Here is a 16,813-nt window from a genome sequence, read left to right on the forward strand (position 1 = left end):
TAAGTATTTAAGTTTGTTTTATTTTTAGAAATATTCTATTCTTATTGTTTTTCTTTTAAATATTCAATCTACATTGTAAAATAATAAAACTTTAATGTTTTGTAACAAAAGGCAGTTTTTCTTAACACAGTTTATAAATATAAAATTATTATAAATAACTAACACGTAAATATTAATTTTCGGTCATTAACTTCTTACAATTATTTTAAGCTCGTAAAGAATTACTACGGACATTAACAATAAATGTTATACAATGATAAAAATGGCATAAAGTAAATGTAATAGATCTATAATTAGAATGATATTGTATATTATGATATAACTTATTCTAATTACTTTGAAGATACAAAGATAAATAAATTCAATGATTTGTGGAGAATACAAATTACAACATAATATTATACTAATAAAGCCAATTAAGTTTTTGATAAACACATCACTAAAAGTATAGTTTTTAAAAAATTATCATAAAGCAACCTTTAATATTGTATTAACAATAAAACCATCACAAAAAATTAAAGTTTAAATAGTTTACAGAAATTTCTCATTTATTTTTTGTCAAAGTTGTATTTATTACTTATTAGGATTTTCTAAATTATTAGCTATGTTATATTACTTGGAAATAACTGTATTATTCATAATAGGTACTCATAAAAAAATTAATATACATATTTGGCATTATAGAAAAGAAAGTGTATTACATTACTTTTGATAAGCAATAATGGTAAAAGAATACTTAATTTAGAATCAATGTGCAGTGGTTTGGTATTAAATAATATAATAATGGTTTCATAAAATATCAATGCATCTAGTTTCTAAGATAAAATAAAATAAACTAAAAAAATATCAACCAAATACAAGTCTTAAAAAATTAGATTGCATAAGAAAAATGAAAATGAATGGTGTTCACCCCTTACAGCGATGAATCCTGTAACTGTAGCACAGGATGTCCTTAAAACTAAATATTTTAATAATGCAAGTATTTAGCTACATTAAATACAAGCTTGCATAAAAAAAAAAAAATAAATATGCATAATATAATATCTTAAAATTACAAAACTTATTTTATTTTTAACAGTTATTTGATACAGATGTGAGAAATTCAAATATTAAAACTAAATAAAGTGTACACATAATAATGATATATAACTAATATTATTGCAATAATACTCGTTTTAAATGGACGGAGTCGGTTTCATATAACAGTCAAATAATTTTATTTATTCACATTTTATCACAATAAGATTTAAATAATTTAAAATAGTATAGATAATAGTGTAAATTTAAACAAAAATGAGATTATTAGTTTCATAAAAATAACTGCTATCAGATTTTGGAAATAGTATAATTTAATACTGATCGGGCTAAAGGTTACTATCAAAAACATTTCCTAATGGTATAGATTAGAAATATTTTTGGTTAAAAATGAAAAATTAATTTTATCTTATCCTTTGGACTCCATGTCAAATTTAGTTTGTGATTCTTTCAAATATTTTCTTTTTTTCACTTGTATATTTGTTTCTACCAAATAAAATGCTCCAGATCCAAGTAAAGCAAAGAAACTTGCAATAGCTACACCAAATGCCCAACCAAAGAAGTTGTTGTCGTGGCCAGGCATCCAACCTGGGCGGTTGGCAAACAAGGCGAATATTAACACTGATATTGCAGCACATACGCCTAAAATAAAATTTGTATAGTTACAAAATATGAATATTTATAGCAATATATAAACATTGAATTTACCAGATACAATCAATGTTATTCCCAACGCAAAAGTTATTTGTATAAAACGTTTTTCATCAGGTGTACAACATAGAAGAAACATCGATGAACCAACAGCTGATGCTAATGTTCCTAGGAATGTAATCGTGTAAAAGAACTGAGTTGCCACTATGTAAACTAAAAAAAACACAAATTGAAGGATTTAAAATGTTGAGATACTGCATAATATTAATTTAATTACATGGTAACAAAAATCCTTTGATTTCATCATATCCCTTGGTAAAAGGGTCAAAAATCCAGTGGCATCCAACAAAAAACCTTCGTTCTGCCGGGTCATTGGGGTCAGGCAGTGAGCGAAAACAATGAGTCCATAGTCCAAAACTTTCTAATTTTGCACCTAAATAAAAGTTTCAAAAATATCATAAAATGAAAAGTTAAAAAAATAGGTTAAAAAAAATAAATACCTGTGATTCTCCCATCACTGACTAACCAACTGGTCGAAAAAAATGCAATGAACACAAACACTAAAGCCAAAACGTACAAGCCAAGGGCTACGTTACCAGCCAAACTACGCTTTTTCATTCTACAAAAACAAATATTTTTCTAAGTCAAGACTGTATAAAAAAATTATCTATAGGTACTTTATCTCAATATGATCAATTGAAAAATGTTGAATTAGACATTAAATATATACTAATGATTATAATTTATAGGTATAAAGATAAGTAATAATATTATTATTAAACATATATTTATAATAGCCACAAATGTTTAAAGACCTCCGTCAATTAGGTTATAAATTCTGTTCAACGTTTGAATTTGTTTTTAACTATTTATTTCAATTGAAGTTTTATCAGTATTAATAAAAATACATCATGATAAATTAAATCAACCAGTTTAATTGTTAAGTCACCTATATTTTTAAGTTAATAATTAATACCCATTAAAACTATATTTTTATTGTTTTATTATTAGGTATTGTATTATTTATTAATTATCAGTGCTTAGTATGTCATGAATTACAATACAATTACATTAATTCAATTTTTTTTTTTTTGATAAATTGGGTAACAAATAAAATCATGAATTCTGTACCATATAGGTATAAGATATAATATAATAAATAATAATATATAATATTTTATTCAACTATTTGAGCAATTTTAAAAATATTTTTTTCTTTTTTTGAAAGGTTAAAAATTATAAATTAAATAATTAACTGATGTACCTATTATTGAATGCTTAGTCAATAATTATTTATCATCCTCCAACTACCTATAGAAAATTATAAAAGGTATAACCCATAGGAATAAGTTACCTACTAACTGTAAGGGGATGAAACAATTAGTTTGTTTATAATTACACTTATATTTAAAATTGAACGATTTTTAACAGATTATTGAGTTTCATATGATTAAAAAAAATTATTTGAGTTAATTAATTACCATAAATTATTAGTACTTACCTTATATCAATTACATAATAAATTACTAAATTACTTTATTAATACTTAATATACTATAATAGTAAAACTACATAAATACAGAATATATATAATATCTCACAAGTATAATATTATGTTTTTATAGCAAATACATGCAATAAGCTATTAATATAAGTAACTGTAAGGCATTCATGTTTGAAAAACACTAAGTTCTATCTATAGACGGTATACATAGGTACATAATTAAACTAGCTATTTTTGTAGAAAAATTATACAATAATAGTTCAAATAATTACATTTCAAGTTACCAAAAAAGATATACTTGGAAATAGCAGGTGGGTAATTTAATTACTTAATAGAAGTTCTAGACTTGTAGAGGGTAATATATCATGAAATAATATGCATAGAATAACAAAATGGTTTATTCAGAGATTTATTTATGTTTAACTAATGATTCAATTAACACTAAATCATAAACGGAAGTTGTAACAGTGTACTTCAGTTACACAATAGCATTTGTCATAGGTGCAGTTGAAAACGAGGACATGTGCATAAAATCATATTACTTAAGATACCTAGCAGCAATAACAATAAACATGATGGTACAAGTATAATGGTAATGGTAATAATTTAACGATTATGCCATAAGTGTACCTCAGGTCATTGTTGGAAACTGTTGACCCTGGCATCGTGCTGGTAAGCGGCGTATGATGTTAGTTAATCGAAAACTGTTAATGGCATGCCACACTCATAACACAAGACAGACCTAAATTAGTGCGAAAAGCAATGTTAACATTTTTTTTATTCAAAATTTAAAGTAGTCAATCAAAAAATACACACACATTAAATACAAATTAAGGTATCAATAATAATCGTGTTAGATCAAATAAAAATTAAATTAGATATTTACCTATTCGAGTAATGGAGACGGCGTTTGCGGTGGAAACTGGAAAAATCCGAACGGATAACTGATACGAAAAATAAAAATCTTTCTCGTCGCTGAGAAATAGGCGAAGTTACGTTTTCACATCACTCGGACAGACAAACGAGGAGAACCCGCACACGATCACGACAACCTACGTGAATATTAATGACACAAAAGCAGTTAACACAGATCACGAGCTGAATTATGAGGAGAAAAATTTGCAAAAAAATTAGCGGAAAAACAAAAACAAGACGGACAGACGGCAGTCGCACACCAACACGACGGCACGTTGGCTCCTCGGAATTTGGCGTTTTCAGTTGTTTTGTTATGTTATATTATCTGGAAAACGACCGACGGGATCGCGTCTTTATGGGGAGGGGACGACACGCCCTAGGACGAGCGTGGCGGGCGCGTCGATTCAAACGGCGACGGTTTCGGTTTCGGTTTCAGCAGTTTTTTGCGTTTTACCAGCTTGTTCTCCGCCACCACCACCGCCGCCGCATCCACGGCCTACTGGTACATATATTTTTTAAACTTGAAATCGAAATATACACATATATATACGTAGTTTTACATCTTGACTTTATACTCACATTATGCTAATCGAATGACCACGACGATGGTCGTCGCATAATAATTATTATATTGCGGCGACGATGACGACGACAACGTATAGCAACTATAATACACCTACGAATCAAGTATTCCGGCCTCCGCGACTATAATTAATATTACTACCTACTGTACATCTATACACAGTTTACAGAGGATAATCTATAGTTATAAGTTTTAGGCATATAATACGAGTGACAATAGTCAGTCGACTGTCGACACGATGTTTAGAAACGTCTTAAAAAATGAAAAATTTCAAATAGTAATATTCTAGGGTAGTCGAGTACTGGGCAGAGTGTACAAGCGACAAGGGTAAAATAATACTACCACAAGCCCTGATAAATTATAATATATATATAATAATAATATAGCCTATAGGTAATTCACTGTACTTGTAAAGGTGTACTTTATATCAATTTATATCCAAAAAATCAGTAGTGCCAAAAATATACAAATTTAAGATTAGTAATTACTAATTACTAATCGAATCACCTAACTATATGGCTGTATATGTATATCGTACATAATTTATCATTAGTTACAAATTTACAATAGCTAGTAGTTAAATCTTACATGATATGTCTTTTCTATGATTTAATGTTACATGCTTATATTATATAGTCGTCTCGAGAGGCTCGCCTTCTTTCCAACGGGCCACGGTCACATTATCGTGATCGTGGAAATTATATAATATAGTACAACTATCTGAACTTTACCTTATGCCTAGCTCATGCTAATAAATTTCGTAAAATAAACACGATACGTGGTCGATGGGCAACTATAGTAATACAGCTATTAGCTCGAGGACGAATTTGTCGGAGAAAAACATAAAATACTAAAACCAAATTATTAGGTACTTTCCTATATACAGTATGGTTAACCCCGGTCGTCGGAAGGTCTCCTGGTTTCGAGTGACTTTAGCGTACTCTTAGTTCGCACCATCAAACGTGGGAACCACAAACGTACGCGACCACGTGGGAACGACAATACTATATAACTATTGTACTGCATTGATATATTCTTTGCGGCCGAATGGGCATTAAGTGCGCGTGTAGAGTTGTTCCAAGGGTAGGCGGCGACGACGTCCCGCCGAGCGCGCCCAAGGATTTTTCGACGGTCGTTTAAGTATGTTTAGTGCTTACTGTTTACTAAAAACTAAGTGAAACGCAACGATAATAGCGGCTATAAAAACCATCGTATTTCATCACAAACGAGGCATAAATTAGGCAGCGCTTCGTCGGGACGGGCGGTTGAGTAGCCACAGTGACACACGTCACACACATAGATACGAGAAACACGGATGAAACCCAATCAAAAGTCATATAGTATATAAAATATGTATTATATGTATATTTGTTATTAATTCGGGTCGTACGTATAAAAAATACAAATAAATAAATTTCAAAACAGGTGTAAAAATAATAATAAAGTAAATGATATGTAGCCTTGGTATGACGAGTATGAAATTCATAATTCTCGAATTTATACATAAAAAAATAAAATACTAATTAGTAACATAGGAAAGCTTAAAATTAAAAAAAAATTACACTGTTCAATTTCGCAAAAAAACCACAACTTATTAATTATTATTTATACATGGTAAGAAAATTAATTATTAATGTTAGGTGAATTCTAATTTTTTTGATTTTCTTGAAAATTCAGATCTTGGACTTAATTCACCAGTTTATAACATAAATTAAACATATAATTCATAAACAAAAAAAAAATGGACTGTATTATTCATTCAAAGAACTACTCTACTCAACTACTATACTAAACAGACGGCATGGTTTCATTTTAATACAATCATAAGATCTAATTGTGAGGAGTATTCAATTAGAACAACTTAAATCTTTATATAAACAATAATTATGTAATCACAGGACAGTTTATTTTTTACGTATTACAATTTTAATCCATAACAATTTTAAGGCATACTTAACAAATTAGTATAAAAAATACATGGTGACCTAATATGAATTACAAAAATGTAAAAGTATTGTTGAACATGTTGCTGCAATTGTGTAGCAATAGTCACTAAAATTAACTTAGAATTAAATGGACGGATAATTGTTAATTTAACCATAAAAAAATATAAATAAATTACCTTATACAATTTTACTTTACAAAATTCTCAATTATTATTTTTTTAAGTCTTACGAAAAATTAAAAATCAATTATTTCTCATATAATAAATAATAATTATTATTGAAATTCGTAGATTTCAAACTAAATACTTGAGATTCTTGTGTTTAAAGTTGTATATACCTATCCAATATAAATTGCACATCAAATTCAGAGTAAGATCTATAATAAATGTATTACAGTTTGTCAATAATTGCATGAACTACAAAGTAACAAATTGTTTCAAAAAGCCATTCTTAAGAATAAAAATCCATAAGTGCCCGTTCATACTATACTTAATAATATTTGTTATCCAAAATAAATATCAAGTGTTTTCTGTGCAAAGTGAATCATTCATGCAGACATTTGAAGAATGTCAATGAGTCTATGTTTAAAAAGTGCTCACTGTACATGTTCATTAAAAATAAATTAATGGAAATGTGCAGATGCTGCTACTAGAGATTTGAAAATAAAAATTTGAGGATTTATATGTCAGTGTGAGACGATTGTTTTAAGTCATCGGCATCATAGTTGTAGTTGGCTCTTTGAGTAGCCATTTTTTGACGCTTAATCTTATGTGCCCTTCCCTCTATTACATACAATACCCCACTGATATAAAGGGCAATAGTTCCTGCGACTGCTACTCCATAGCTCCAACCTATATCATTGTGTTCCCAATGTGGCATCCATACTCTACTGTCTCCATGTATTCCAAATATTATCAGAGCAATAGTACTGCATATGGCTAAAAATAATATTTGTTATCAAATTATTGGGTATGTTATAAATTATAAGACAACATAACACAATGTTTTACCTGCAGCTATGTAAAGAATTCCAGCTGTAAATAGAATTTGAACATAACGTTCATAAGCTCTATTTAGATACATATAAAGTGTAGTGTAGAATAAACCAAATACTGTTAAGAGAACACAAGCTGAGAACCAAAACTGAGTAGCAATATAAAAACCTGAGGAAAATTTTTTTATTAATTTCAAATCTCACATATCAAGTACAAAACTTTATTTATTATGGATGAAAAGTAGAAAAGAAACGATGTCATAAACAAACCTTTGAATAAAATATCATAGATAATATAATATTCTTCTTCAAATACCCACCAACAACTGTGGAATTTTGTATCGTACCAATGATGAGAGTCCTCAAATTCTTTAAAACATACTACCCATAGACCTATGGATGAGAAAACAGTTAAACAAATTGTAATTAAATACCTTATTTCATTCACTTTTGATTATAGTTAGTATAAAGATTAGCTTATAATTAATATAAGAAACTTGAAACAATCATTATTTAATAATATTTTATTAATATTTAGTTATATTAATACTAATAAAAAAGAACGAACAAATTTGGATAGTATTATTGTAAAAATGCAATCAAATTATCCATAAAATTGAAACCCTACTAGTGGATTATTTTAAATAATATTATACTTGTATAACCTTACAATCAATTGAAAAAAAATGTTTCTTTGTGAATCCGTTTTTCAAGTATGAAGGAAATACAAATTATCATAATTAAGCATAGGTAGTAGGTACTACTTATCTAGACAAGAAAACATAACATCTAGTTCAAACGACAAAAATTTGATTAAAATTAAATATACAGCCTTGGATTTTTTCCAGAGCACAGTCGGGTATCTATTAGAATTAGATAGCTGTAATTTCTAAGCATTTGAAAGTTATATAAATGTATAAATGCTTAATGTATAAAAATATTGTTGTGTAAAATATCTCAACATTTTTCATGAGTTTAAGTTTCAACTGCAAGAACTGATTGAACAAAAAGGCCAGTGACCCCAATGGCTAGAAACCAATTTGTCAGAATACCTAAAGGATACAATAAATAAAGCTATCATTCTACCAATTAAATTTCAAACAACCATATAATCAAAAAATTAGACTTATTGTATCAATTTTAATACGGTACAAGAGCCCAAAAATTAAGTATTACTAACAATTTGTGGATAACATTAAAGATATTTGAGCGCATTTTTTTAAACCCTTAGCACAGATGGCGCATTTGTAGACACCTGGGCTGCAAATATTTCGTTTCGCGCCAGGCGAAATCTTCTAATCAACGGGAGGGACCAAAAAAAGGCGAATTTCTATGTAAGCGCCCCTAATTTGGGCGTGACCAGCCTGCGCGCGCGCTATACTAACCGATCCTTTCGAATTTCGGGTGCTCTAATTTCCCATCCGTGACCAACCAGCTCTTCGTCGTGAACGCCAACAGGACCAAAAACGCTCCCAAAACCGACAGGCCAACGGCCGTCAGACCGTTCCTGGACTTGGCCATAGAAATCACTGGTACATCAAAACGCGGACTGAAGATTCAAGTTTTGAAAAAAGACAACAAAAGTCAAAACTGGGAGTGTCCTCCAAATTGGACGGCGGCGGCGGCGACGGGGACGGGCACAAACAACAGCGGTTATCACTCACCGTAATCAACATGTGTTCAGGGTGGCAAACGTGAATCGCGCGTTTTTCCCGTTCTAACGATAGAAATCCGGTTTTCTTACAGAAGTTTCGCGCGTGTTTTTTTTTTAATTTATGCAAATACAATTTTGCGACGACATTCCAGGCAATACGAAATAAAAAATTAATGAAAAGACTCGTTTTTGGCTATTTCCTCGTTTAACCTGACCAGAATAAAAAAAATTCGGAGACAAAGGATTGAAATTCTAAATAAACTACTCGCTCCGAAACGGCGGCGGCGTGTGCATAAACAACCGCTGACGACAGGCACGTCGAAACACGGCGCGCGCGAAAAACGACCACGCGATGACGACAACAAGTCGCAAGTCCATTGGTGGGGAGGGAGTCGGAGTACCAAGAGTACCAGACTGCTATGTTGGACATGCGGGAACGACCGTTTTTTTCGGCCGTAGGAAACTGGTTGCTGAATGACGTGAATACTTAATACGCTTTTACAGACTACTATTACTATAGTTATTACTTATTAGTTAGATACTTATTACAGTATAACACGAGAAACACGTACGAATCGATCGTTGTTCGTTGATCGCCGGTGGTCAGTTTGCGGTAACCGCACGCGGTTGAAGGCCTATTGAAAATTAAGAAACCCGCCGACGACGAAACAAATTTGCATTTAAGCCTACATGTATATTATTATACATTTATAGCTATAATTGAACGAGTCGAAGATTAATGATTATGTATTTATGAATAATTATTACAAGATACTCGCTCATCGGCATCGATGTTATAAATGTTCCAATATTAATATATTGTATAGATATTATATAGGTAGTATAATAGCCAATATGTGATGCTATGATACTATACAAGGTGATCAATTTTAACTATTTTAAGTGTCTACTTATTATTATTTTGGCATAATTGAGTCTCATTGCAAAACAACATTTTTTAAAAAAAATATTTGTATAAATATATAACTTAGATTCTGAGTGGAACTCAATTTTTAATTTCATATTTCGAAGTAGTGTATTTTAAGGAGTACTTCGATACCTGAATATATAAAAATTGAATTTCAAACGAGTAGTTAATTAGCTAAAAGTTATATCTTATAACTTCTAAATATTTAAAGTTTATATGTGCGGAGATCAGCCGCATTTTGTGGATGTGTGGATGTGCCAATCTGCTACTCTATACTCTACAGTCTAGTAGTTGTAGTCCACCTAAAAAACAATCGTTAAAACTTTAGGTTAACTTGTAAGTTAAAACAGTTACTAGTTAGTAGTTACTACCATGAATCATACCCACTGGCCACTGCGCACAGGTCACAGCATCACCACCACCGAGCATCCACTGCTCTGAATATCATCTAAATATCTATTTGTTTATACTTATTGATTGATAATGTTTCATTTGTATTTTGTAAACACTGTTCTGATCTGGTGTGCGCCCGGCTTTATGAGAAATAACAATCAACACTTATAATTTATAACTAATTAACTACTCGTTCAAAATTCGATTTATATGTTTCAAAATACTGCAAAAAATATTCTGCTTTGGAATATGAAATTAAACATGTTAGAAAAACTCACTCTGCGAGCGTTCTAAATTCCCGGTTTCTAAATGTAATTAATTAATTAATTAATTAAAGCTTTTTTTTACTTTTTAGAGCATTTTTCTGGAAGAATGGATAACATTTAATAAACATTCAGTTAAAATTAATTATAAAAGAATAACATAAAAAATATAATTTATGCCTCGTCGTACTTCTGTTTCCGTTATTTATTATGTTTTTACCGATACAATTTTCAAGTAAAAATAAGATAGAAGAAATACATAGTTTCTGTTAGGCGTGAATGCATTGAATAGTATTTTTAAAGAAATGTTCTTGTTTAAAGCATTTGAATCTATTTATGACTATAGACCGGATATAATTGTGTTCAAAATATGACAAAATTGCTTTTAAATATGTCAAAGTTGCAATAAATATATATATTTAAGCTACCTACATAATAAAATTATATAATATCATAAAAAATATACAATATTCTTAATTACTTACTTAAATAACATGTTGAACATTAACAAATTACAAAAATATAAAATAGTATTAAAAGTATTTAAAAATTAAAATGTATTATGATTCTGAATTAAAGTGTATGATTATATACATTTCTAAATTATGGTCTTGAAAATTGTATCGTCTGTAACTTTAAGTATGTTTAATGAAATAGTACGTTGAACGTCTACACTTGTTATCGAATATCGGTACATAATTTAAAGAATTAAAAAAAATTGATGTTACATCTAAATTAGTAAGTCTTAGCAGTTTATGTCCTTCATTTTTATCTAAGACATAATATTTAATTTAATCTTTAACTATTTTCCCATCAGGGCCTGTAATACGCTAGGCGCTGGTTAATTATTATTATAGATATATTAATAACATCACGACACTCATGTAAGTGTATGGCCGTATATATTGAACGCTTCTCTAGTTCTCTACTATTAGGAAAAATCATCTTATGAAAATTTACATCTTAGTCACATATACTGTTGAATTACCTAAAAAATTAACAATTTGTATAATTGTTCACGTGAAGTGCATAAAGATTGAAATTTTTTTAAAATTGCTACAAGTTGTACCAAAAAATTAAATAGAAAGACTGCAATCAGTATGATTCGTGTACACATTTTATATCAATATTAAATGTTGCAATATCTATTACATACGGTCTTTATAATGATAATTAACGAACATACACAACGAGGGTATAAAGTGTTCTTACTATATTTAAAACATTAAAGAGTATGTTGTCTTTCAAAAAATCGAAAATTAAAAAATAACAACTAATTGTAAACATCTGAGAAAAAATAATATTTTGAAAAAATTAAAAAAATTTTCAATAGTGAGCATAGATAACATGTAAAGTAGAGTGTTGACGAATGCTCACTAAAATGGATCACTTTGTATATTATGTAGGGTGTATTTATTGCCGTCAAAACTCATAACGACGACGAATTATTGTGAATGTGAAACGATCGCGCTAGCCGAAGGTCGTTTACATCGTTATCAATTACTGCATAATATTTAAATATCAATATATTGTTAATTGTTATTAACAATCACGTCCGGCTCGCCGCTCTACTGACATGGTCACGTAATTAATTTTTTCTCTCACCGCGAGCGATTTTTGTCTTGATATTTTGAAATGTTTTTTTTCTTCGATGAACTTATTATTATGTGCTCGCGACAAATTAGTAATAATAAATTTATTTTGTACAATATGTTTTTATGATTCAGTCAAGACTGATGAGATAGGTATGAATGTACCGTAGTGTTGTACACCGTACGGCTATAGGGTATGGTACACCCATAGCCCACAGGCAAGGTTTAATGTATACAACATTGTTTTAAAGCACTGTCTTGTTTACAACTTACAAGACGTGGTGTGGTTGTAACTTGTAAGGCGAGCATAATATATATTAATATTATGCCATATTTAGCCATTTGCCGTAATCAAAGGCGGTACTCCCAGCTGCCGCCATACCGTATTATTATGATTTGTAAACCACCACTAATACCCAGGCGGGCAGGTTTTATATACATAAATATTATTACATTCAATTGCTTGGACCGCGAAAAGTTAGGACCGTGATTTATGATTATAATAATATTACTATGATAACGATTAACAGGCCGGGACGAAAATACGAAAACGATATAGAGCAGCGCCCCCACGGCCGACACGACGTACCGACTGTGCGCTACGGCTGCCGACTATAGTGTTGTAGCTGTTGTAATAATGTTATTATAGAGACGTCTGGCGAAAGTAGAAACGTTCAAATTCGCGACGGCGGTGGTGTTGGGCGTGCGATTCTCGCGAATATAAATAGGACGAACGGAATAGAAACAGATCGAAATAATTTTAATTACCAACACTGACTAATCAATCGGTCTTCGAAGTGCTTGTAATTTTTGTGTTCTCTACAGAACCAAATTTTATATTTTGTTTATTTCTTTCATTGTTCGTGTGTGTTGGAGGTGCGTCGCTGAAAATCAAAATAATACCATGTCCAAGTATACGCCCGTGACTCATGTCATATTCGACATGGACGGTCTGCTTTTAGGTGAGTGTTTGTCTAAGTTAATTTCGATGCCACAATGAAAGTAGAAATGTTTTTTGTGCACCTTCGCGTCGTCAGATGGTACCATAGTATTGTACAAAATAATTATTTTGTCAATTTCGCATTTCAGACACGGAAAAGGTGTACTTGTCCAGCATTACCGAAGTACTGAAAAATCATGGCAAAGACTACCCTAACGACTTACGAGTCCGCGTTATGGGCACGATACCAATCAATACGGCTACAATCATAATAAAAGAACTGGAAATGGAAATAGATCCGGTCGATCTTCTTGCTGAATTCCACGAAAATCAGATCGTCAAAATGGAAAATGTTCCATTTTTGCCAGGTTTGAGTCTATTTTGTGTATGATTTGTCGTTTACCAGTATTATAAAGACTGTTTGCAGGAGCTGAAAGGTTAATCGATCATCTATATACCAATAATGTGCCAATAGCTGTGGCTACAAGTAGCGGTAAAGATACTTTCAAAGTGAAAACAGCAAACTATCAACACATATTTTCAAAATTCCATCACATTGTACTTGGTAGTGCAGATCCAGAAGTAAAACAAGGAAAACCAGCCCCGGACATATTTCTAGTTTGTGCATCGCGGTTTGACGATAAACCTCTACCACAAAAAGTAGGCTATTCTTTGATGTTGCAATATTTTAATGACATGTTTAGTTTCATAATACTTAAAAAAAATTGTAATTGATGATTACAGTGTTTGGTATTTGAGGACGCTCCAAATGGAGTTACAGGGGCAAGGTCTGCTGGCATGCAAGCTGTTATGGTTCCAGATAAAATAATTCCTGTGGAGAAAACTTCTCATGCTACTCAAGTGATATCTTCATTGTTGGACTTTAAACCTGAAGATTTTGGGCTACCTCCTTTTCCTTGACTGTCAAATTTTAACTATCCATAAAATTGTTTAATAATATTATTATTTATTAGTAAACAAAATAGAAATATTAATATTTATTATTTAATAATTGTATTATTTGAAATTGATTTAAACTGCTGACTTGTTTTTAGTGTTTTGTATGAATCAGCTGTTTGTTAACAATCTAGTCTTATCTCTGTAGACTGTAACTGATTAATAAATAATGTGATTATTTAATATTTTGCTTTGAGTAAATTTTTTTAAACTTTCATACAAAAATGAGTAAGTTAATCTATCATATTAGGTATTTGGATTAAATCTAATAATTATTAAATACATTTCAGGATTACCTGTAGAAATTACTCAAATTGTCAAAAATGTTTGTCGTTCATTTAGTACCAAAAAATTAAATCCCGTGTCTCATGTCATTTTTGATATGGACGGTGTACTTCTAGGTATTGATCATCAATCATCATTATACTAAATTATTTTATTTAATAATCAATTATTTGTTACTATTATGTAAATATAGACACTGAAAATATTCACAAGCAGTCAGTAACAGCAGTGGCATCTAAATTTGGTAAGACCTACAACCTTGACTTACGTTATAGAGTTTTAGGCGCACCTGAATTTGATGGAGCGAAGATGATAGTTAATGAATTAAATTTGCCAATATCAGTTGAAGAGTTCATAATCATGGTTCATGCATTTGAAAATAAAGTTTTATCAGATGTTGGTATACTACCAGGTTTGTAAAATGTATTATCTATGCACCAAAAAATATCTTTAAAATATAAATCTTAACTTATATCTGAAAAATGGTTTATGTTAGTGTAACAACTAAATTTAGTACCAATCTATAATATTGTAGCATAATATTATAGTTCTTGAACTAAAAATAGTAAAAAATATTTCAGGTGTAGATCGGCTTGTGCGTCATCTTAACAAAAACAAAATACCGTTTGCTATAGCGACTAGCAGTACTAAAAAAAGTTTTGATTTGAAAACTTCAAAACATAAATCATTGTTTTCACTTTTTAACCATATTGTCTGTGGAGGATGTGATCCAGAGGTGAAAAATGGAAAACCTGCACCAGATATATTTCTTAAATGTGCCTCTAGGTTTCCTGACCAGCCAGATCCAAATAAGGTACTTACTTATATACTGTACATTTGTTACTTAACTTATTTTCATGAGGGTACGGGACTGTTTATAGAGTTGATATATTACATAGTTGTCAAATTAACTCAAGACAGTTTGTTGAGCCATGAAATTCGCTCCACATAGGCATCAACCATAATATGTGTTTTGGTAGGGGATGATTGGCGGCAACCAGTTTTGTTAGAACACAGTCCCGTTTTCTTGTGAAAATAAGGATGATTTAGTATCTCATTAACTTATTGCCCTTTTTAGTGTTTAGTATTTGAAGATTCTCCAAATGGGGTAAGAGGTGCTAAAGAAGCAGGAATGCAAGTAGTGATGGTACCAGATAATTTGTTGCCAAAAGATTCTTGTACTGAAGCAACTCTAGTGTTAGGTAGTATAGAAGATTTTGTTCCAGAAGCATTTGGTTTGCCATCATTTAATTGACTACTTTACTATTAATATATTTTTACCTTTTGGTATATTTTTCCTGAAGAACACAATTTATTGTTTTTGGTTTATTGAGTTTAGGCGTCTAAAAATTGTTTATTTTTGTTATTTGTACCTATTGCCTATAGTGCAGTTTGTTAGAATTTAAATATATTGAAAAATTATTAAATTCATTAGTCTGTCTTGAAATGATTTTATTTATACCCAGAACTGACATTGACCCAGCATTTCTGAGTTAAGTTTGAAATATCTCTGCTATTATAAAGAAACGATACATGTTAAACTGGTGAAGATATAGGAGATATATTAAAACGACAGAGTTAAAAGTTACTGGAAAATGAATTACTATTTTAGATAAAATGTTCTAAGATGATCTATTATTGATAGAGTTATTTGTCGTATAATTATACCTCTTTTGCTCAAAAATAATTTTTTACCTATGTCTGACAGAATGTTTGTATCAGTACTTTTATAATTTTATTGATTGATTGTTTGTTTGATGATTTTACATTATCATCTATTTAGGTTCCCAGTACCACAGATGTCTATATTATAAAAGTACAGTATAGACTGTAGACATTATTATGTGCTATATTAGTATCTACTACTGAGTATGATTGATTGCAATAAATGTGAATTGGGATCAACATATTTATTGCATAAGCCATTTTTGAATCTAATTTTCATTTAGTGAATACTAAAGTGATATAGAATACCAAATTGATAAATAATAAATATTTCATGATGAACAGACTATTCATATCTACTCAGCTATCCAATATAATATTAGCATATTATGTACTCTAGTTATGTCTGCAAAGTGCAAGTGACTAAAACAAGCTGTAATTTATAATACAAATTGGTGGGTACCTATGTTCTTTAGTTAAAAAGTTATTTTAAGCTCTGTGATCAATG

The 16,813-nt window shown here is 30.3% G+C and overlaps 4 protein-coding genes across 5 annotated transcripts; 2 read left to right on the forward strand and 2 right to left on the reverse strand.

Annotated features, from left to right (window-relative positions):
• Window positions 1-293: 293 nt before the first annotated feature.
• LOC111038180 lies at window positions 294-4,537 on the reverse strand. Of its 2 annotated transcripts, XM_022321176.1 has the most exons (6): window positions 4,077-4,537; window positions 3,821-3,932; window positions 2,187-2,305; window positions 1,964-2,119; window positions 1,744-1,899; window positions 294-1,677 (listed from the first exon to the last, which is right to left on the reverse strand). In XM_022321176.1, exons 2-6 carry the CDS (start codon window positions 3,853-3,855, stop codon window positions 1,445-1,447), a joined length of 699 nt encoding a protein of 232 aa, XP_022176868.1. In that variant the 5' UTR covers window positions 3,856-3,932; window positions 4,077-4,537; the 3' UTR covers window positions 294-1,444. The 2 variants fall into 2 exon arrangements, with proteins under 2 accessions (XP_022176868.1, XP_022176877.1); XM_022321185.1 differs by lacking the exon at window positions 3,821-3,932 and having other exon boundaries at window positions 4,077-4,531.
• A 2,035-nt stretch (window positions 4,538-6,572) lies between these two features.
• On the reverse strand, window positions 6,573-9,580 carry LOC111038199. Its single transcript, XM_022321210.1, has 4 exons — window positions 9,014-9,580; window positions 7,899-8,021; window positions 7,645-7,797; window positions 6,573-7,572 (listed from the first exon to the last, which is right to left on the reverse strand). The coding sequence occupies exons 1-4, from the start codon at window positions 9,147-9,149 to the stop codon at window positions 7,313-7,315; spliced, it is 672 nt and encodes a 223-aa protein (XP_022176902.1). The 5' UTR covers window positions 9,150-9,580; the 3' UTR covers window positions 6,573-7,312.
• A 2,853-nt stretch (window positions 9,581-12,433) lies between these two features.
• On the forward strand, window positions 12,434-14,407 carry LOC111038191 (probable pseudouridine-5'-phosphatase). Its single transcript, XM_022321199.1, has 4 exons — window positions 12,434-13,420; window positions 13,548-13,766; window positions 13,826-14,058; window positions 14,143-14,407. The coding sequence occupies exons 1-4, from the start codon at window positions 13,363-13,365 to the stop codon at window positions 14,317-14,319; spliced, it is 687 nt and encodes a 228-aa protein (XP_022176891.1). The 5' UTR covers window positions 12,434-13,362; the 3' UTR covers window positions 14,320-14,407.
• A 58-nt stretch (window positions 14,408-14,465) lies between these two features.
• Window positions 14,466-15,951, forward strand: LOC111038162 (pseudouridine-5'-phosphatase-like). Its single transcript, XM_022321143.1, has 5 exons — window positions 14,466-14,583; window positions 14,646-14,756; window positions 14,834-15,052; window positions 15,222-15,454; window positions 15,719-15,951. The coding sequence occupies exons 1-5, from the start codon at window positions 14,580-14,582 to the stop codon at window positions 15,893-15,895; spliced, it is 744 nt and encodes a 247-aa protein (XP_022176835.1). The 5' UTR covers window positions 14,466-14,579; the 3' UTR covers window positions 15,896-15,951.
• Window positions 15,952-16,813: the final 862 nt, after the last annotated feature.

Source organism: Myzus persicae, unplaced genomic scaffold (assembly GCF_001856785.1).
Source record: "Myzus persicae strain clone G006 unplaced genomic scaffold, MPER_G0061.0, whole genome shotgun sequence".
Lineage (NCBI taxonomy): Eukaryota > Metazoa > Arthropoda > Insecta > Hemiptera > Aphididae > Myzus > Myzus persicae.